At 39.3% G+C, this 23,263-nt stretch overlaps 1 protein-coding gene across 1 annotated transcript in view; it reads left to right on the top strand.

The window, feature by feature from the left end:
* Window positions 1–22,472, top strand: part of MORC1 (MORC family CW-type zinc finger 1) — a gene marked incomplete at its 3' end in the record, with an annotated part of 179,341 nt that extends 156,869 nt beyond the window's left edge. The window contains exons 23-27 of the mRNA XM_082839835.1: window positions 1,705–1,851; window positions 9,931–10,018; window positions 11,471–11,524; window positions 19,141–19,335; window positions 22,383–22,472. Of these exons, the coding sequence (XP_082695961.1) occupies window positions 1,705–1,851; window positions 9,931–10,018; window positions 11,471–11,524; window positions 19,141–19,335; window positions 22,383–22,472 (574 nt within the window). The remainder of the gene's footprint in view (window positions 1–1,704; window positions 1,852–9,930; window positions 10,019–11,470; window positions 11,525–19,140; window positions 19,336–22,382) is intronic.
* Between the last annotated feature and the right edge of the window lie 791 nt (window positions 22,473–23,263).

Here is a 23,263-nt window from a genome sequence, read left to right as displayed (position 1 = left end):
GGTCATTTTATGGACGATGCTTTAACCTAAAGTTATTTATTAAAATTTGAGTTGAAATTTAAAATCCATCCAAAAACTAAAACATGTTTTTTTGCCTGTGTGTGTATTATTTCATATATTACTTTTAGGCTTTTATGAACTTGTGTTTTTTAAAAATAATCTTTGAGTCATAACTACAATATGAATGTTAGAACTATTATCCAATTAAAACAATCTTAATGGGAGAATCTTATCAAATTCATTAGTAGTGGTAGTAATAATGGAGATGATTATAATAACATTGATAACTAGGTACTGTCTGCTGAGCACTTACTGTTAGTAGGCATTGAGCTAAATTCTGTGTATGTATTATGTAATCCTCAGCACAGCTCTGTGAGGCAGGCACTATTATTATTTGGCAGAAGAAGAAACAAAGGTTCAGGGAGGGATCCCTGTGCTCTGGTGTAGTGCATTTTACCCTCCACCTCCCACCCCAGCACGAATTTCCAGCATCCCAAAAATGGTAAAAAAAAAAAAAAAAGAAAATTTAAATTTAAGGACTTCTTTAATAAAATTTCAGCATAAAAGAGGTTATAATTAATAGGCTTCAGACATTGTGTGAGTGTTCTTTAACAGACAATTAAGCATTAGTTATAACACAGTGTTCTTAATCTTATATAAAGTATCAGCTGAAGTTAGGCAGTATAATTACTGACAAAGAACTGTTGACAGTAGAAACATGTTCCATTTGATATAAGCTATTATCCAATTTTTTAAAAAAGGTCCATACATTGTAAACATAGGAAACTCTCTAGAGTTGCGGTCTTAATTCATGGAAGTTAGCATGAAGGGATTACTAAAATCTCCTTTTCACTTGACAAATAAGACCCTACGTGATCTGGCCCCCACCTGCCTACCCAGCTTCGCCTCCCGTATTGCGTGTCCCCCAGCCCTCCTGAGCTTTTTTGTTCCCCCGGTACTGAAAGCCTTGGGGCTCATTAACACACTACACACTACTTTTTGCATCCTCATTGTGAGCTCTTCTCCACGCTGCAGCCAGTTATCTTTTTAAAACGTATCAATCAGCTCACCTCACTCCCATGGAAGAAACCCTCCAATGGTAGCACCTGCTCTGCTTAAAATAAACTCCAGTCCCCTCCCCATGGCCAGTGCCTCTCACCTCCTCTCTCTGCCTCTTCTTCCTGTGCACTCCCCCCCTGCAGCCCTGGCCTTCTCGTGTGTCTCTCAACAGCCCTACCTTGTTTCTCCCCCAGGATCATTACACTTCACCTGGAATGCTCTCCTTCCACCAGATCTTGACTACATATTTCTTTCAGCTGACTTTGCTTTATTTCTGGACCTACCTTCTGTACTTACCTTCCCCCAGGCTAAAGTAGAACTTCGGTTTAAAAGCCTCTTTCAGCAAATAAGAGACAAATGGTATATGACTACTGTTATTAAGAATAAATTACTGCCAATTCTATTTAATTGGGGCTACCCAAAAACCTTGAAACAAGATTTGTCAGGAATAAATAGTAATTCTTATACCTGAGAATTGATTTTATATAACTACATAAATGACAGTTTTCAGCATTACATCTATGTCCTAGCTTTCAGTTTTTGCATATTAACATCTCATTTGTTGTGTATTAATATTTCTGAATTTATTAGTATCTAATGTGATTTCTACTTATAAACTATAAACCTTGGCTTGTTTTTGCCCAGTAGGCCAGTGGAAGATTTAAATTCAAGTTCTGGATACGAAGCCAGCGTGTCTGTGAGGGGTGGTTGTAAAGTTGCTTCTTCACTGACAACATCTTCTCAAAGCACATCTGTCAAGGAAACAGTAAGAAAACTGACATCTAATTTAAGGTAAAGATACTTACTAGCATATTTCTACATATGCTTTGTTGAATTTTCTAAGCAGTGACAATTCCTGATATTCTTTTCTCTGTTGGGTGGTGATATTATTGAGAAAACTCAATAAAATGACTTTATGACTTGTCTCCTAACTGCACTGATTTAGATATAACGTGGGTGACATGTCTTTTGAAAGAGAACTGTTGTCACTAACTGCCCTCTTTTACATGGTCCAGCAATATGGTGGTTGTTAATCCTCTCTCCAGTGTAATAAAGAACCAGGATTTATAAGGATAGAAGACAGGACAGAAAGGGCTATTAAAAACAGATGAATGGTAGTGTATATACGTCCATGCCACTATCTCACTTCGTCCCAGCTTACCCTTCCCCCTCCCCATGTCCTTAAGTCCATTCTCTACGTCTGCGTCTTTATTCCTGTCCTGTCCCTAGGTTCTTCAGAACCTTTTTTTTTTTTTAGATTCCATATATATGTATTAGCATATGGTATTTTTTTTTCCCTTTCTGACTTACTGCACTCTGTATGACAGTGGGAAGCAGCCGCATAGCACAGGGAGATCAGCTCGGTGCTTTGTGTCCACCTAGAGGAGTGGGATAGGGAGGGTGGGAGGGAGACGCAAGAGGGAGGAGACATGGGGATATATGTATATGTATAGCTGATTCACTTTGTTATAAAGCAGAAACTAACACACCATTGTAAAGCAATGATGCTCCAATAAAGATGTTAAAAAAACAAAAACAAATAGGGGCCATTTATAATGAACGGGGCAAAAAAAAAAAAAAGGATTCTTACTGAATTTCTTCCTTCCTTCCTTCTTCCCTCCCTCCCTTTCTTTCCATTCTTTCTCTCTTTTTTTTTTTTACTGCCTCACGAAGACCCTCATGACATTATGGCTTTCTAGAAAGTCTCTTTTTGTAGCTTTAGATACTGAACTTATTGAGAGAAACTGAGTTTTACTTTTTGGTTTGGTGTACAATCTTAACATTTGTGGGCATGGTTAATGAGGAATTTAAATGTCTGGATCTCAGTTCTCAAAGGATGGAGACGGGGAGGGGGTAAAGTCCAAGGTTCAGAGTTTTTCCAGGTAGGGACCAATGATAGGAGAGGGCTTTACAGTCAAGCCAAAGAAGTTAGTGTACAGAAGAGTGCTCTCAAATAGGTGTCGTATGAGCGGGTGGGGGACAGTAGCAGAAGCACCACTAAATTAGTACAGCCGATTGGTTTGGTTGGGCTTCAGAAGCTTTGAGGGGCCTGGGTGAGGTAAGAGGCTTTCAGCAGAGGGAAATACAACATGCTCTAGCTGGAATAGTATTTTCCCTTAGGATGTTACTTTGACTTTCTGATACTGACAAAATCTTCCTGAAGAAAGGAGTTGGCAAAGGATAGAAACAGGAAGGAAGAGAAAGTTAGAGGTGGGGCATATATATAGGGAGCTATGGCCCCTACGCAGGTCCAGGATAGGGTCTAGGTTCCTGTGTGTGACAGTAGACTGCAAACCACTGGAAGCCATGAATTGCATTTTGCAGTTGCCCTGGGCTTTATGGAAGTTTCTGTGTCTAGGGCTGCGGGGCTGTGCTTACATGGATGAGGGCCCCACCTACCATCCTTTAGGAGCACACACCTAACATCCGTCCTGCCCTAGGAGAAAGGAGGACGCTCTTGTTATATTCAGGTGGATCCAACTTGGACTTTGCATCAGGACACATTTTCACTAATGACACTAGGGATCCAGAGACAAGTCACTGATCAAGGAGTGAAGCCAAAGTGCTGCATTCCTGAACAGTAAGTTCTGACTACCAGATCTGCACAGTGTCTGGGTTGGCAAGCTTGCACGAGCCTGGGAACGGGACAGAAGCAAGCCAGACCTCAGGGTTGTACAAATATTGTGAGGTTGAAAAGGCCGTTCATCCAGTGATCTGGATGGATGTCAGTCTCATACTGCCATGGCCTACAGTATAGTCCCTAGAAAATGGGATTCTCCAACCATCGTCTTGCCTTCTATCAGTGTTCGTCCGGACGTAGTATGTAAGATCCTCATCCTTGATGTTGGGTAGCCTTAAATTTGAATCCTGGTTTCTTACTCACTAGTTCTGAGATTCAGGCATGTCAATTGGTCCCTAAGACATGGTAGTATGGAAAAAATTATATATCAATATGCCTGTGTATATCTGAATAAATGTGTGCATATTATTAAAAAATGTATGGATATGACATGTCAATGACTGGGACATTGCTTCAAGTGAACCGGGCCTTCTTGATGATAATAATAGCCACTATTTATGAGCCACTATTATATTTTACACAGTCACCTAAGTGCTTTGTATACATTAGCTCCTTAGAGAAACTTACAAGGCTGGTATTATTTTTAATTCTTTTTTTTTTAAAAACGCTAAACTGAAAAAGAGAAACTAAGTAACACTCAAAATCACAAAGACAATTACACAGCTACTAAGGACAGGGCTCCCTGATTTGGAAGCTCTTGCTTTTAATCACGGTGTATATATATACTCACACATACATATGTACATACTTACGTATATACACACACACTTTTTGTAATATTCACTACATATACACACACACAGACACCCACACACGCTTTGCTACTCTCTGCACTGTGAGCCTGGAGAGATTTGCCTGGTTGTGTTGCAGCAGAGTTTGGATGTACAACTGTGCATTATCATCTTCTTTATTTTTTCTTGGCTAATTTTTGTTCTGCCTCTAAGTGTATCATCATTATTAATTTTCATGAGTTACATGTGATCAAAAAGGAGATAATCTGATTGAGTGTACTAAGGCTTTAAGGTGCATCCACCTCTATAATTAGGCATCACTAGAAAATTTAAATTTCCCAGAAACCATCTCCCTAATGAACATGTAGAATCTTTAGTACTTGAAATCATCATACTGTTATCAACTGAACACTCTGAAAGCCAAATGAATTAATAAATAAGCTCCTTTCTGTACCAGCTTGAATTTTTTTGTGGTGATTGTTTTATAAAAATATTCAGTGGGAAAAGAATTGTACACAACACAAGGCTTTGACTGGAACAAAAGGAGCTCCTCATTTACCAATTTTCTCTTTTGCCTTTGGCAGCATGTCATATGTTTTCTCACATTTCACCAGTGAAAACAGATTTCTTGTCTTCTTTATGTTTTCTTCCCTGTACTGCACTATTCTATTGTCTGGTCCACATATTAGTCCTTGTGTTTACTAGACTTTAAATTCCTCCAGGCATGAAGATTGTGGCTGGCCATGTACAGTGTGGAGGGGACCATGTTCTTTACACTCACGATTGTTCACCAGACTTGCCTTGCTTGTCACAGATAAGAGAGCAGTCAGGCCCTATGAAGTGTGTGGAGTGTTCCCTCCACTTGGTTCACTTTGAACATGACATCATCCTTATCCCTTCCTACACTGCTAAATGGGCCTCTTCTATTAGTTTCATGTTATAAATTAATAAAAAATAGTCGTTCTTATTATCCTTTTTTATCACCCGATTATGCTCAGTTTAACATTTTCCTATCTTGCATTATGTTTTGTTTTATGTGTATTAATTTATTTAATCCCCAAATGTAGTAACTCCTTTGAAAACAGATTGAATTTTCCACAGTGTCCAATGTGTATTAGTAGATTTTCAAAAATAATTTTAGTTAAATTGAAAGGGATTAATGTAAAAAGCAGTGAATAGTACTACTGGATGTTAAAGTATTTTCAAATAATGGGGTGCAACTGAGTTGTGTGAATAAATCAGAGGTAAATAAGGTAAACTGAGATCCAGATTGTTAAATTTTACCAAATGGTCCTAAATATTGAAGCAGAGAATATCAAATCTCAAATCACTTTCAACAACAACAACAATAATAATAATATTTTTTATGTACTTACTATGTGCCAGGCACTGTCCTAAGGGCTCTGCATATGTTAACTCACTTAAACCTTACAACAACCCTATAAATAGATACTTTTATTATCCCCATTTTACAGATGAGAAAATTGAGGTATGCAGAGGTTAAGTAATTTGCCCAGCATTACATAACTCTTAAGTGGTAGAGCTGGGATTTGAATATTGGCAGTGTGGTCTCATAGTCCTTACTCACAAATGCTAACCTATAATGCCTTGTTTTAGTTTATCGTTGTATATGTAAACTCGATATAAGTCAGGCTTCATTTATTTCACCTCTACAAAAGTGCAAACATGCTTCATGTTATCTTAACTTTTAAAAATACCAAAAATAAATTTTAAAAAGAAAGTCACTTTTTACAGGTTGCTGCCAGTTACTGAAGCAAAAGAAAAGACCACACACACACACACAAAAATTAGCAATTGAGGTCTATCAAAAACCAGGACCTGACTCCTGGTTTTAGAAAGTGGAGCCATGCCATTTCCATAGCCTTTCACTGGGTTGAAGGATAGAGTTTCGCTCTACCTCAGGTAGGAGGCTTGCTCTTCTCCTTAGCCAAGACCAAGCTTATTATTAACTAGTTTACTCTTTAAAAAGAACAGCAGGATAACCAGGAAGCTCTGTGTATCTCTGCTCATGTCTAGAAAGAGCAGAGTTATATTAATGCAAGAAAGATTTTTCTTAAGGAAAAATTACCCTGTTGAGAAAGGATATGACCATGGAATGAAAAGGAAATGGCCCTTAGCTGGAGCCTTTCAAAGCTTGGTCGTCATATATGGAGACAGAGCTGATTTAGTGTTGTAGCTCAGCTAGTTGAACTCTATAAAAATTTCCAACTCAAACTTATAGATATGGGTATGGTTTCTGTAGGAATTCAACTGAAATGGGCATTATAGCCAAGAACCTATTACAGTCCTGGGTGCAAACAATAGCTCTGGAAGATCCTCAGGTTACTTATTTCTTGAATCCCCAAGAAGAGAGATAATGTTAATAAAGACAAATTCCTGATTTTATTAGCAAGTTTGGAGGTGGAACTATGAATAAAAGCTCCAAGGGAAGAAGGGGTGTTCTTGGTAAGAAAAGACTCCCCTTGAATGGTAGCACTTGGTTCTTGAGTCCCTCCAAAATACACAGTATCCATTTCGATACTCCAGACACCAGGTTATTCCTATAGTTCTGTGCTGAGCACATCGTTGAAGGACCTTTTGTGAATTAGAGGATCACTGTTTCTGTCTTAAAGGAAACCTGAAGTTTGAGGGTGGAGAGAAGTTTGATTATATATACCCTCCTCAGGAACAAAAGAAGGTGTCATTGAAGAATTGCATCGAAGAAAGGGACTCAAGACAATAATTGAAGGAATTTTTAAAGAGTTAAGCATCTACATTCAGCCCCCACATTTATGATTTTTGGTAGCTTACAGTTTTTAAGAGGATCTAACAGTTTTCCTGGATTAATTTTTCAGGAAAAGGAAAATGCGGAGGTCTGTGCGTTTGTGCTTAGAGACTACAGGAGCAGGATAATTTGTCTTCCTCTCCAGTCAGTCTCGTGGGACAGAATCCCCAAGGGAAGAGCCTTTTAGAAGAAGTGAGATGGAAGAGAGAGTACAAAGGTGGATACTAAGGTCTTGGAGGGAGAGGGGCAAAGGAGAGTACAGGTGGGCGTGGAGATGAGGATCCTTAACAATTAGGGAACCAGAGAGGTTCAAAATAGGAATAAGTCCTCAATCAAAGAGCTTCCATAGGGCTTCCCTGGTGGCACAGTGGTTGAGAGTCCGCCTGCCGATGCAGGGGACGTGGGTTCGTGCCCCGGTCCAGGAGGATCCCACATGCTGCGGAGTGGCTGGGCCCGTGAGCCATGGCCGCTGAGCCTGCATGTCCGGAGCCTGTGCTCCGCAACAGGAGAGGCCACAACAGTGAGAGGCCCGCATACCGCCAAAAAAAAGAGAGCTTCCATAAAGATGACATGAAGTTTTGTATATGAAGCCATAGCAACACTTAGCATATTTCCAGCACTTTATAAAGAATGGATGAATCTGACCAGGGTGCTCAATACCGTCAGAAAATACTCAGTTCCCCAACATATAGTGCAGTTGGCCTGGCATTCTTCCTTCACAGGCTGTACCCCCCTGCCCCACACAGCTAGCTGACTCCTACCCTTCCTTTGGGGCTTCCCAAATACGAATTTGGGCCCCTCCTCTAGGTAGCCATGGTGCTGCATTCCCATTCTAGCTTCTGTCACACTGTATTGGAATAGTTTTCTTACTTGTCTGCGTTCCCTACTAGGCTGAATTCAGTGTAATAAGAATGTATTGGGTTCCTAGCATGGGACACAATGCCAGGCTCTGGAAGGTGCACTAGATAAAGGCTTTGTTTTAGTAGCATTCAGGGAATGTCTGTGGAATTAATGAGCTTGAGGATATTGAGAAAATACAACATGATGAGCTATTTGTGACAAGTGATTCCAATAAAACCTTTACATAAAGTGTTTCACTTTAAAATAATCTCTCCTTCTCTCTGTGTCTTCGTCTCTTTACCTGTCTTTAGAAATAATAGTACACACGTGTGAGACATTATTCAGACCATAATGGTGTTTCATGTAAATTTTGATGTAGAGATTTCACAGACTGAGAATAATCCAGAACTCATTCAGAACTTTGTCTCTCCCCAACCCGCCCCTTCACCCTTTCCCACTCCCCACCAAATGCCACCACCTCCGAATATTTGTTTTTCTAGAAATACTTCCTTGGAAGATTGCTGATTAGCTCTAAATCTAAACCCCACAGAATTTATACCCACCATGAAAAGGACCAATACTCAGGACCAGTACAGGGGTTTCAACCCTGTATTGGAGGAAGGGAGGCTGGATTTAGGGGAGGAAGGAGGTGGTTTGTATTTAAAAATACCTCTCACCACTTCTCCTCCACGAAACCTACCATAAACTTGACCACAGGCCTCCTTTCCCAGGGACTCCACTTGAAGCTTTTCTTTCTATGCCATCTGATTTCTGCTCAGCTCAAATACCCAGAAGCCCTTTCTCATCCTGCCTCTTCCCTACTCATCTTCTTACCAACCAGGCAAATAATTCTGAGGACTCTGTGTGTGTGTGTGTGTGTGTGTGTGTGTGTGTGTGTGTTACATTTGATGTTGTGAAATGCTGAGGATTTTTAACTTTTTGGATTGAATCTCCTTAAAAATTACAAATGAATATTGCCACAAATAATATAATTAAAATACTAGGAATGTAAATTATATAAGAAATAGCTGTCTAATCCTTTGTGTGCCATGTTATTTTATAATTGAAAAATTTTGTAAGTCCCTTGGATAATATACATGAAGTTCTTGGAACACTTCAACATAAAACACTCTATATACTTTTAAGATGTGGTAACTGTAAATTTCTAGATTTCATATTCTCCCAGGAGTGAAATGTATGTCATCTAGGGGATTAATCCTAGAAAAGCCATCACACTAGAAGGGTGGGGTGCTCCTGCCTTTTGACAAAAGGAAGCACCTGTCAGAACAATGCTGTCTGGAAAGAGCAGGGTCCATGTATGATTTCTAGGGGTAGTCCCGGAGGCCCCGATGAAAGAATTACTCCGAAGAGTTAAGTTCTTTGGTTTTCTTAGGGAAAAAGTCAGTAAGCCTGTAGTCAGCCTCTTTTCCTCTGGGAATTTTGCAATGCTGACTTAGCTCTCTGCCAAGGAGAAATTCAGGTAGGTGCAAGGCTTTCCTGGACTGCTTGGTTATGGACGGGCATTGTGAGCTCACGCTTGCTTGCTTTAATAAACGTTTTATTTAAGATAAATGTACAGAGATATCCCCTGTACCCTTTACCCAGTTTCTCCCAATGGTAACATTTTGCAAAACTATAGAACAATACGGAAATTAGGATATTGACATTGACACAGTCAAGATACAGAAGACTTCCATCACCACAAGGATTCTTCCTGTTGCCCTTTTATAGCCATGGCCACCTCCCTCTCCCCAGTCAATGCCTTTTGAAGAACACTTTGATGCCACTTATAAAAACAAACTACTTGGCAGGCACAAATGTTCGTCTTTGCCAAGATATTTAACAAAACCCAGGAGACAGAGCCAGTTCGGACACATGAGCGCTGCATCTCTTTTCCTGGTGTATTCTCATCTCTGCTGTGCTTATATTCCTAGGGAGATTCTTCTGTATTTTTTCCCTGAGTATTGTCTACCATCAGAATTTGGCCACACGTCTCTGGAGGAACTTACAGCAAGTTTGGAGGCAAGCTGACTTTTTTTGAACTTTGACGGAATGCCAGAACACCCTGAATTGAATCTTCAGTGAAGAAAAATGTAAAGGGTTACCAATGAGAGGACCTAGAATAGCTTAAGTGAATGAGGATGGGGATCTTTGTACTAAGTGGGTAACTCGGAATTAAAGCTGCATGGGAAACCAGCATGGCCAAGGTTTAAATAAACTCTGGGAAGATTGTACAGACTGAGAGTAGTCAGTCTCTGAGATGAAAAGAGACAGGATATAGTCCTTAACTTCTCTCCCTGCACCAAAAATAGCTCCTATCCCTTAGATACACTTCCTCAGCTACCTTTTATGAGGAACTGAGGTGAAGATTGGGTTAGAATCACTAAGACATCACAGGGAAAGATGAAGAAAGTTGCATTTACCAAATCTCCTCTCAGAGGCAATACTATAGATGATGGGAAGGAAAACTTTGATCAGCAGCTACCTGGGGTGCACAGGGTGAGCCTGGCACTGGCCCACAGTGGGCGGTCCCTGAGCTGCTGAGTCACAGCAGGCTGTGGTGAAGCTGAGTGAGGGGTGCAGGCCTCAGGCCGCCAGAGCTGCTCACGGGACTGGAAGAGCCCCGCCAGGTACAGGAGGGTGGGGGCCTTCTTCGCCACCCTCATGCTCGGTGTTGCTTGTGGAAGGGATGGATACACGTGAAAAGCTATCGGTGGAAAGAGCACCACATGATTAATTTGCACAGGTGCCATATGCCTTCATCTGATCCTGGATGAAGTCCTACATCATTGTTTCTGCTGCTTCACCGTCTACTCTCACCTCATTCTTTCCCGTGGGGCTTCTGACTCAACAGCGTCACTGGGACTGTCTTGTCAAACCACCAGTGACCACTGTGCTGACAAGTGCAGTAGTCACTTATCTTACCTGACCTCTTCAGCCCAGCTGACCACTCTTTCTTTCTTGAAGCACTGTCTTTATGTAGCTTCCATGACAACACACTTCTCATTTTCCTGCTTCCCTCCCTCCCATCCTCTGCGCTGGCAGCTCCTTCTCTATTTGGTTTCTAAATGTCGGTGTGTCTGAGGGCTTGTTCCTGGACCACTTTCTTCTCTCTATTAAATGTTGTTTCTAGGTGACCTCAGCTATTCTCTGACTTTAAATACTATCCCACATGCCAGTGACTCTCCCCGGTCTATTTCTGTGGCGTCCCTATCCAAGATATCTAGACTCCAACGGCTTTATTATTTGTCATTTACTTTTCCTTCACCTTGATTTTCTTTTTCATCTGAAAAATTTTAAAACCATGTTGTATAATATAATTAGACCCTGGCTTAAAAGACCCACAGCACCGATGTTGGCAAGTTCTAGGCTTTGATGCTTTTTTATACTAGGTACTTGCATGTTATAACTCTACTGTAGACAGCTCATTCCCTAAAAGTTAATATCCTGTTCTGTTATGATTTATGAAAACAGCTGGAGCAATGCCCAGAACAGACAAACAAGAAGCTGAAAATGTGTTTCAACCAGGTAAGCTTCCTTTCAACGTAATCATTTATATTCTAAATGATCCTGTATTCCAAAGGAGAAATAATATACATTTCTAAATGTTAGGTTTGAAAGGAAATCAAATTTGCATTTACTTATCAAGACTTAGATTAATCTGTAGCATATCAGATGCCACAAAGCAACATCTTTTTGAATTTTAAAGATGCAAATGTTTCCAAACCATAAAGCTTATGAAACACTTGGAGTAGGACTATATTTTGAACAGGAAACATGACATTCTGAGTCTTTAAGCAATAGGTTCACTGGATCCTTGAGACACTGTGCTAAATCAGAAATCTTTTGTATAAAAGTCTTTAATTATTTTGGACAATTTGATATCTCTCTGGGTTTTTTAAATTCTATCAACAGTTGTTTTTAAGTTTATGATTTTTCTATTTTAAAAGCAGCTATAAAATAATGCTAATAAAAGAAAGTAAAAGGAATTTTAAGAAATTCATCCATAGTCCCAAACCATTCCAAGATCACTGGTATTTTTTGGTGTGTTTCATTACAACCTTTCTCTCTCTCTGGGTAGATGGTTTTTTGTTTTTGTTGTTTTGTTTTGGTTTTTTTTTACAGTTTTCTTATAATACTGTGTATCTAGTTCTTAAAGGTTTCCTTGATGGTGGCAGGGAAGAGTCCATAGAGTCCTTCAGTTCTACTAGAGAAATATCTCAAAAAATCATATGCCCTCAACTTCCTTAAATCACAATCAAGGGAACTGAGACTCCAAGATGTGAACCTGGCCCAACTAACACAGGGGATTAGCATTGGAGCCAGTACAGCCACTGAGGTTCCCAGATACTTCATGGAGGCCACAACAGTCTAGAACTTTTCATGGCAACAGGATCAATATTGAGATGCTTAGGTTTCTGCTGACACTTCACCTGTGTTTGCTCAAACAGGCGCACCAGCTCTATCACTAGCACATATACTAGCATCTTCTTCCAAGTGCTTATGCTTACAGCCATCTTCTGGAAAACTCTCATAATAATATGCAAGACTGGGAGGTGAATGATGCTCCCTGGAATTGTGCACAGCACAGCTGTAAGCACAGGCGCCGCCTCATCTCTTTTGTGGGGAATAGAATATGTTTGAATATTCATGTTTTATAAATGAAATAGAATTGGGAAGTAAGTTCCCCAAAGCATATAACTAGGCAAACTTGAAATGAAAATTAGAACCTAAACTAGATTTCTTCTTAGAAAGGCTGTGTCACAAAGTGTTTGGATTTTAGGGTGTGCCTAAATGTAATACCCCTGTTGATATATTTGCCTCTGATATTTCTGCCTGAGTGCCTACTGGCCTGTGATAAGCAACTGGAAATGAAGGAATATTTTGGTTCTTAATTTCTCATCACTGTTCAACTGAAAAGTGAATTTATTTTCTGAGTAGCATTTTTGTTGAAAAAGCAGTAATTGAACATTTTCGGTGTGAAGACTTAGTTGTCATTTCCTAATTAGAGTAAAAGACAGCTTTTATCCAACATATTTTTGACCCTATTCTGCACTATTATTATTATTATTTTACTAGTATTATTTTCATCAGCAAATCTAACACTGTGATTGATCAAGAGCCACTAGCTCCAGGCACTAAACTAGGCCTTTTATATATGTTACCTCATTTAATTCTCACAACTTTGGGATGTATAGCTGCCACTATCTCCATGTTAGTAATGAGGAAATGGAGAACCAGAAAGATAACATTCCAATGTCATGATGCAAGTAAGTAGTAGATTCAGGATTGGAACCCAGATTTGTGCCACTCCAAAGCTCTTTTTACTACCTCACTTTATTCCATCTCATTCTTATCCAGACTGTAATACTTCATCCTTATGATAAAGTTTGCAGGTATTACTTGCAGTAGGTATACTACAGCTTCTCAGCCTATTGGCATAAAAGAATTATTGTTTACTTACTAGAGACCTTGACATTACATGGTGAGATGTATATGGGGAGATGCTGACAGTAAAATATGGTGTGGGGAGGGCATGTGGTAGGCAGGTTGTTTACTGTCCCACCAGGAATTGTCCCAACTCTGTGGCAGCCAGCTTGACAAATCACCAGTAGGGTTCCTGGATCTCTTGACACATCCTTATCTACTGGTTAGGGAACTCTGATTTAACTATTTACACTAAAAAACTTAGAAATTTGCTAAGAATTAGTTTATCATACATCTCAGTGTATCCAAGCTTGTACATGTCCTTCATGTCTGTTTCTAAATGATATTTTTTCAGTGTCTACACTCAGTAATGGAGCCAAGTTGTTGGGTCTTGGAGGCCAGACTGACTAAGTGTTTATTCAAGGTGTTAGCATAGATGATGAGTAGAATCCTCGTAATGTTCAGGGCAAATGGGATTCAAAGAATCAAAGCAAGATAAACAGTCAAGAGACCATGAGTTCCTGTTGAAATGGAGATGTTGCAAGCAAAATACAGAACAATTGGAATCACGATTTTCTTCACATGAAACTGGTCTTAAGGACTTTATTAATGATTAGTAGCTTTAAGTGGATGGTTATAAAAACTCTTGAAATCATTTATTAAAATCCATGTAGGGTTAACTCTATGCACCTTGCTTTAAGGTGTGTACGTTTAATAAAGGGAGGACCCCTTGTAAAGCACAAACTTTTTTGGTCACCCGCCCTGACCACATCAGCAGTGTCCATAACTATTAGAGTAGCAGATGATTCATGACAGCATTGGTGGTCCTTTGCAACCCAACCTGAACCACCATCTTTTATTCTTTCCTCTTGCAAGCCATCTGCTCCATCCAAAATGGAGTTGCTCCAACCTACTAGACTGGCCTGCCTCTGAGCGTTTCCCCGTGCTGTCCCCCCGAATACTCTTCTCCACTCTCCCAGTCCACAGTTGGCCTCTGGAAATCTTGCCCACCCTTTTGTACAGCCTGATCAATGCTACCTTCTACATCAAGCCTACCTCAGTCTCTCCGTGTGAAATTAATCTTGACTTCTGTGTTCTGAGAGGACCTTAAAACTCTACTTTAGCATTAATTAAATTTTCTGCCTTGCATTACAGTAGTTTCCTGTATTTTATTTTCTCCCCAACTAGATTATTGAATCCTTGAAATTAGCAATCCTCTCATATCCTAGCAACATCAATAAGTAGCTTTGAATGCATCTGGACCTTACTATTGTGCATTGACTCAAAGTTGATTGTTTCTGCTGTAGTGTCTGCCCACACAAACACATGCATATTCTTGTAAATAGGGTGCAAAATCTATAGATTTTGTAGTCCTGCCTTACTTTGTGCAAACTTATTAGGATTCTGGAGCTCCAGAGCTGCCAGAGCTCTGACTTTTTAAATTCAAGGCAGAAAATTAAAATCTCAGTTGAATATTCTTTCTTTCAAATCCTAATTCCATTCTGAATTAATGGGGTTTGGAAGAATTCCATTTTTGATCTGCCGCAAATACCTCTACAAGAGTGAGTTTAACCAGCAGAACTAAGCCTCTCATCCTGTTACAATTCTATACTCACCTTAATTAAAATGTTAAAACAACCAGAAGTCCTTTTATATTGAGCTTTAAAAGTTGTCAAAAGTGTTACCTTTTATAGAAACCTCATTGAGATGTTAGCCTGAGAAAGGAAGAAGCATAAGTCAGGAAACTGGCTAAACTGGCCGCTAGTGCTTGAAGGAAATACAGTTTGCTGGTTACAAAATAGTGAACGTTGAGAGACTGAATATGATTTTGAATGTAGCATGCTGTATAAACATTCTTTTTTTCATTTTTGAATTTTATTTTATTTATTTTCTTATACAGCAGGTTCTTATTAGTTATCTGTTTTATACATATTAGTGTATATATGTCAATCCCAATCTCCCAGTTCATCCCACCAACACCACCACCACCCCCGCCGCTTTCCCCCCTTGGTGTCCATACGTTTGTTCTCTACATCTTTGTCTCAATTTCTGCCCTGCAAACTGGTGCATCTGTACTATTTTTCTAGGTTCCACAAATATGCGTTAATATACGATAATTGTTTTTCTCTGACTGACTTCACACTGTATGACAGTCTCTGTATCCATCCACGTCTCTACAAATGTCCCAATTTCGTTCCTTTTTATGGCTGAGTAATATTCCATTGTATATATGTACCACATCTTCTTTATCCATTCGTCTGTCGATGGGCATTTAGGTTGCTTCCATGACCTGGCTATTGAAAATAGTACTGCAATGAACATTGGGGTGCATGTGTCTTTTTGGATTAGGGTTTTCTCTGGGTAGATGCCCAGTAGTGGGATTGATGGGTCATATGGTAGTTCTATTTTTAGTTTTTTAAGGAATGTCCATACTGTTCTCCATAATGGCTGTATCAATTTACATTCCCACCAACAGTGCAAGAGGGTTCCCTTTTCTCCACACCCTCTCCAGCATTTGTTGTTTGTAGATTTTCTGATGATGCCCATTCTAACTGGTGTGGGGTGATACCTCATTGTACTTTTGATTTGCATTTCTCTAATAATTAGTGATGTTGAGCAGCTTTTCATATGCTTCTTGGCCATCTGTATGTCTTCTTTGGAGAAATGTCTATTTAGGTCTTCTGCCCATTTTTGGATTGGGTTGTTTGTTTTTTTAATATTGAGCTGCATGAGCTGTTTATATATTTTGGAGATCAATCCTTTGTCCGTTGATTCGTTTGCAAATATTTTATCCCATTCTAAGGGTTGTCTTTTCATTTTGTTTATGGTTTCCTTTGCTGTGCAAAAGCTTTGAAGTTTCATTAGGTCCCATTTGTTTATTTTTGTTTTTATTTCCATTACTCTAGGAGGTGGGTCAAAAAAGATCTTGCTGTGATTTATCTCAAAGAGTGTTCTTCCTATGTTTTCCTCTAAGAGTTTTATAATGTCCGGTCTTACATTGAGGTCTCTAATCCATTTTGAGTTTATTTTTGTGTATGGTGTTAGGGAGTGTTCTAATTTCATTCCTGTACATGTAGCTGTCCATTTTTCCCAGTACCACTTATTGAGGGATGTTATCAAAATGGTATCATACAGTAGATGTCACTTTATGATTGGCTTTATTCACTCAACATAATGTCCTTCAGATCCATTAAGTATATCAATCGTGTGTTTCTTTTTATTGCTGATGAGCAATACTGTTATTTTTCTAGGTAATATTTTTCATATTTTATATTTTTAATTTTATTTGTTTTGGTTTGTTTTATTATTGTTGTTGCTTTTTACAAGAAAGTGTTTCCTGGCTGTTGTTTAGGATGGCAAAAGCTTATAAGATTCTGAAGTTCTGAAAACTAAGAACTATAATTGGCTGCTGACATCTGAACTGTCCATGACTCTGTCCTCATTATTCCAGCTGTGCTGAATTATTTACCCTACTCTACCTTCAGGCTGTGGGAGATCTCACTTCCTGGGTTTGACAGAAGCCTCCACGGGAAGCACCTGTGAAGCTTCTTGGAGGAGGTGGTTATTGCCTTGGTTTTAAGCCATCAACTTCTTGTAGGTTGAACTGAGCATGTTCAAAAAAGGATGCCCCTCCAAGATCTCAGAATGTAGCCTGCATTTCAAGGCAGGTTTGGCCCTCGTATTTGAAGTCCCTTTGCTGTGAATTCTGAACTGCTGTCCTAACTCTTCACTATTTAGTGCCATGTGGCAGGTGTTGGAAATAGAGAGGTGTACAAAACCATTTTTTTTTTTACATTGAGGTTACGTTCCCGAGGGAAAGATAGATAACAAACACTTAAATAAAACATAAATAAACATACAATGTGATGTGCCATAAAATAATGGTGCAAGGCCAGGGGATAGACAGTGATGGTGTGTTGGGGAAGGGGAGGCTATTTCAGATACAGAGAGCAAGGAATATCTGAGCCATGTTTTCATACTGGTTGAGACCAAGAGTGAGCCTTGTGTATATCTGGAGCTGAATCTGCTGAACAAAGACAGCAGCAAGGGCAAAGGGTCTGTGGCAGGAGGGGGCTTGATGTATACCTGGAAGGGCGAGGCCTAGAACTCAGGAAATGAGGTAAGAAGAGGCAGAGCCAGGTCAAGGATTTCAGAGTCTAATTCCTTGTGCCCTCACACAAACATCCAGGCAGTGTAAGTCTCGGAAGAAATCTAAGATTTCTTTACGTGGCAATCTACAGATTTCACAATTAAGTCTCACCTTTAATACAACACATGATATATATGTGTGAATGTATGTGTGTATATATATAAACGCACACATATATGGCCGTTGTTTACTACTGTGGCGTGGTGTTTGGGTCTGCTCCCAAATATTCCTCTCAGTAGGTAGCACATGAATAGTATACATAATTGGAGGTAAATTAGTGATGTCAATCCAACTCAAATACCTGAAGTCAGGACTTTAATGCTCTTCTATTTAATGGAGACTCCACACCCGCCTCTCAACTCTAATAATATCTGTGCCTTACTTGGGGCACAATACATTTTCTCCCATAAAGATACAATATTTGCATACTTGTATTATCTCATTCTGTAGACTAGAAGCTTCTTGAGAGCAAAGACTGAATCTTACATATCTCTGCATCACCTATAATAAAATTCAGTGCCTCGAATTTAGGAAGTAGTTGGTGAACGTCTATTAAACAGAATTCAGTATACTTAGGGGGTTTTGTTTGTTTAAAGAATTTTATAGAAAAAGGAGAAATGTGTGAGGTCAATGAGTGCTTAAAGGGGATGATGTGGCAGTGTTGGGAAAGGGCCTGCATGTATTAGTGAGTGTAGTGGAGGAGGGTGAAGGGGGACAGGGTGGACCCAGAAGACAAACGAGGCTACCGTACAATTTTCCTGGCAACCCAGCATATTAGAATACAGAAATCTTCTTATTGCTGAAACATTCAAATGTTTATCAAAACAGGATTTTCCCTGTATCTCTTTTCTCAGAATATCCCCCGGCCCTCTCAAAATGTTGATACAGGCAATTAATGTCATTTTGAAATGGAAGCATTTGGCCACTCCATTACTTCTTTCTATTCTGTGAGTGTCTCAGGTGCAACACGAGCTCTTGGAAAATAACCAAGACTCTTGAATTAGCAAAGGTCACATGCGTTAGTATATAACCGTACTCTTTACATCAGATTAGGGAACCCAAGGAGAGTGGCAGACTAGGAATTCCTCTTACTGTAGCTTCTGTGCTTTTCAGATGCTACAGACTTGAGTTATAAATCACACATTTAAAGCCCCAAGTGGCTGGACACTCTGTCGTCATCTATGAGTTACTGGTGCTGTGGCGAGTAGTCACAGGCACCTATCCCCTTTGTGCCTTGAAGAATACGGTAGCCCTGGTAGGAGAACAAATTCAAGCATTACTAGGTTTCTTCTTTATTCCAAAGCAAGGGTTTCTGAGCTGACCTTGGCGTGCCTCTTTATATTATAGTTACTGGACTATTGTGCATTTTTCCTTCTTTCTCTTCCTCTTCCATCAGATTGTTAGTTCCTTAAGGGATCAACATATCTTAAATGTAGACCACCCATAGTACATATGTACAGAGTTGACACGTGGTATATATGTGTAGGATTGGAATATAATATTCTGCTATTAGGGAGGAAAGTAATATTTTAAAAATGTACTAAAACTGTTTTTAAAACATTCCCAGGTCCGTAATGTTTACATGGTCCAATATGAAAAAAAACTAAAGGAAACCATGCAATCCGTTATCTATGATGCAAACAGAAGAGGAGTGCTTAATGAAGTATCCCTGGGACAATGTGAAAAAAAAAGAAAAGTCACTGAAGACAAACTGAATAATCTTCGTGTGAAACTGACAGTATTATTGCAGAAACTTCAGCTGGTAAGAAATGAAATTTTATTTGAGTAATAGGAACACATATTGTGTAGAGAGCGCTGGGCTAGCTTCCTCTCCTAATGTCATCATCCACTTATGACTTTGGACGAGTCACTTAACCGAGCCCTAACTCTCTCTTAATGGATATTGAAATCACAAATAAATGAACTTTGAAAGTATAAATTAGAACACTGTTTAAAAGGCCTATTATATTTTCCCTTTAAAAAATCAGAAGCTTTGCTTGTGCTGTTGGTATAGTTCGATCATGCTGTCTCCTCAGTAGCATATTTCCAGTAGGAAATTTTTTCCTAATTTTTTCAGACAACAAAATATTTTAATTTTTATCCTAATACAGAGGTTAAAAAAACAGACTCTTCTAATCTTAGAGGAAAATATCATGTAACTATGAATTACTGTTCTTCTTGTTTATTTATATATTTGAATGCATAAAGAATTGGGCTTCTATGATAGATTGAGCCAGTGAGGAAATACCCATCTTCTACTATAGCATATACAAATGCTGGGGAGAAAACATCAAAAATTAAAGTGTATATATCCAATGTTCAAAAGTCTTTCTGTAGATGCTAGAAATAAATTGAGAAATCAACAGTGAGCCCAGGAACTATGACTGTGTTTCTCAGCTTTCCTTGGGGTATAAACGAAGGTTGTTCAGTGGGACTCCTAGGAAAGCTCCCTAAGAGGGGGTCAGAGAGCTCTCTGGGGGCCCGCAAGGGCAGGTCTGTGTCTGGAGCAACTTGGCATCATACACTCAGCACCCAGCACTTTGTGTTGCTCCCCCAGCACTGGTGATGGACACCTGGGCACTCTCTGGGCTGCCTCAAGACTAGCCTTTGGTTCAGTTTATTGTCATGGTAAACTGGAAGCTCCTTAGATATCATCTAGCCTGCTTTAAAAAAGTATATGGAAATAGGGTCTGATGGGGAGAAAATTGTCTCAGGACCCAGACAAAACTCAGACATAGGCCCTGAGTCTGGAACAGGAGACAGGTCCTTCCTGGGCCATGCAGGGAGAGAGGGCAGGAGTTGTCTCCCAGAGAAACCTGCCTGGAGGCCTGGAGGACGGCTTTGCCCGTGAAGGGGATCGCGGAGAGACAGACGAGGAAACTTGCTGAGCATCAGTATTGAACATGATGAGCATGGACTTTGAAGCCAACTGTCTGGTTTTCAGTCAGTGTGAGAGTTCATTGCTCTTTCAAAAACTACACATCTTTGGATTTGCTGGGATTTCTCTTATATAAAATACAAAATAAAAACACAGAAAGTATTTTTGATTAAGTATATAGCCAAAAGAGACGATCCCTCTCTTCTTGGGTGGTCTAGGCAACAGTTAAAATGTTTCATTATTAAAATAAAAAGGATGATTAAAGCTAACGATTTTCACATAATGGTAATTATATTTGTCCTTCTGTCAACAGTACTACCTAAGCCAATTTGTGAGAGTGGGATTTGAGTGGAGCTCCTTTGGGTTCTTGTGGCTACAGAGGGTGGTGAATGTTTTTGCATGTGAAAGGTCTGGTGGAGCCTCACACATGGTAGGGTTTCAGTGATGACTGTTGTTTCACTAACAAGAACAACTAGAGAGAACAAAGAAGTTCTTTATCATAGTAATGGAATACCGCTATCAAGAAAGTTCATAAAAATTATTTGGTTCTCACAATAGCAAATCTGTTCAGCTAGGAAAAACAAAATGAAAGAATAGTAGTTTACTCTTCCTTCTGTGTCAAAACCCTGGGTTCCCTCACAGTAGCCAGAGTAATTATACTAACTTAATTTGTTTTATTCACAAACTTTAGTAAAGAGGTGAAGGGCTTTAGCCCACAGAATGTGAAATGTTTTATCCACTATCATTGGAGAGGTACTCAAAAGGCTCCTGCCCAGATATGTTTACTCTCATCCCCCACTTGAAATTTACATTTTCAGTGCCTTTAATTGCGAGAGCAGCTACCATGGAGTAGAGCAGACACATGAGATGCGGTGGACCTGGAACAGACGGTTGGGGCAGCACATGAAGAACCTGGGAACAGGATCAACCTGGAGTCCTAGCAGGAAGTCTAATCTGCAGGGTAGAAAGCAGGAGCCAAAGGATTAGACCAGACTGAACACGCTGAGAGCTGTCGGTGTCAGAAAGGATCACACAGGGCATTCCTCAGGGTCAGTGAATATTTGGAAATCCTAGTGAATATTAGTACCATGGAAACCCAAACAGCGTCCTAGTTACAAAGCTGGGACTCAGTACAATTCAGGCTTGTTAGAAGACTGAGCAAATCTAGGGCAAAGGGAGCAAAGCAAAAACACATTTAATGGAACCAGATGAGGGATGGAGAAACTATGATAGTGCCAGACACTTATTGGAAACAATAATAACATTGGGATTATTTCTGAAAGGTCCTTCCTAAAAATTCTCCTGTCCATCAGCGCAGTTGGAGAATGAGTTGTTCCCATGGTTAGGCCTGAGGGAGTGAGACTTAGGTCAGTAAAGAGGGAGCATTTGTCCAGCTGTTCATGGATCAAGAAGCTCAAGGAAGGAGAGCTTGAGATTTTCCCAGTAGAGAACTGAGGGAAAGAGAAAAGGGGACAGATCAGGGCAGCAAGCCAAAGGTTGTGGGAAAAGATGCTGCAGAGGAAAAAGGAGAAACAGAGAAGTCAGAATTTGCCTACCCGTCTGTTTTGCCTCTAAGGCTAAAACTTCATGAGAGCCTATAACAGAAAAATGAGATGAGGGCGGGGGCTTTAGGAATATGACAAGTAATTATATAGAAGGGGAAAAAAAAACCCCAAAAAGCACAGTTGAACTAATTTCCACTAAAGAAGAAGAAGAAGAAAAAAAAAAAAAGGTTCAAGTTCCTAACCACTTGTGAGCATAAAATGAGATTAAATGCAAAAACATTTCAGAAGGTTAAAAGCATTATTCGAATGCAAGCTGGGTTTTGTTGCTACATGAATCATAGGGAAGACTGGTCCAAGGCCACCCAGATTACAGGAATAAACCCTGTAGCTTCTTCCCCTCCTATGATTGTTGCTTCTCTTTTCCAGGGCGGTCCAGCAGGAGACCTGGAGCAAATTGACAGTTATTTAGAAGCTCTGCTTAAAGAAGATAATCTTTTTCAGAAGACTTTTAAATAAAATGACTGCAGGTACAGGACATAGTCTCCTTTCAAAAAAAAGGAAAGTACTTCTCAAAATTAAAAGAAAAGACATTCCATTTTTTAAAATGCTAATAAGAAAAAAAGAAGATTCTGTAAAAATATCTCCTCTGCACTTGTTATTGTAAAGTTCATCTTGTTTAACAGTAAGAAAATTTTATGTTTTAGAAATGGAGACTGGTTTACAATTTGTATGTTTCCCAGTTCTATTCCCTAACTCTTCCTGTTCTTTCAGAAACCATTTCTAGAGTTCTCTAGTTCCCGTGAGCTGCTAAGAAAGATGGAAATGTCATTTAGGCTTAAATTTTGTTTTCACTAAAAAGATTGTAAAAACTGGAAAACAGTGGTTTTTAAGAGAAGAATCACCTCCTTTTGAAATTTGAGTTGAAAAAGAAAGGCATTATACCCCTTCTCCACTACAGCCAGTACTCAGTAAAGCAGATAATATACATCCCAAAAGAACTTTGAGATATATTTTATATGTTAATTTTATTATTGAGTTATAGTAAAAGAACCAATCTTCTAAGCATAATATGAATACATATTACATATATGTAAGAATTGTGTTTTACATTTTCCTTGACAACTGTTTGTTTTATTTGTTTAGAAATGTCTGCAACTTTGGACAAAAGCAATAAAACATTTAATAAATGTTTAATTGTATAATTTTAATTTTATGTACATGCACATAGTACAAAATTCAGAACATGTGAAATGGAATACAGTACAGTGAAAAGTCTTCATCCCGTTCTTGTCTTTAGTTACTTAATT

This window comes from Leucopleurus acutus (genome assembly GCF_964270905.1).
Source record: "Leucopleurus acutus genome assembly, chromosome: 5".
NCBI lineage: Eukaryota > Metazoa > Chordata > Mammalia > Artiodactyla > Delphinidae > Leucopleurus > Leucopleurus acutus.
Note: the sequence above shows the minus strand (reverse complement) of the source record. Positions and strands in the feature narration are given on the sequence as shown.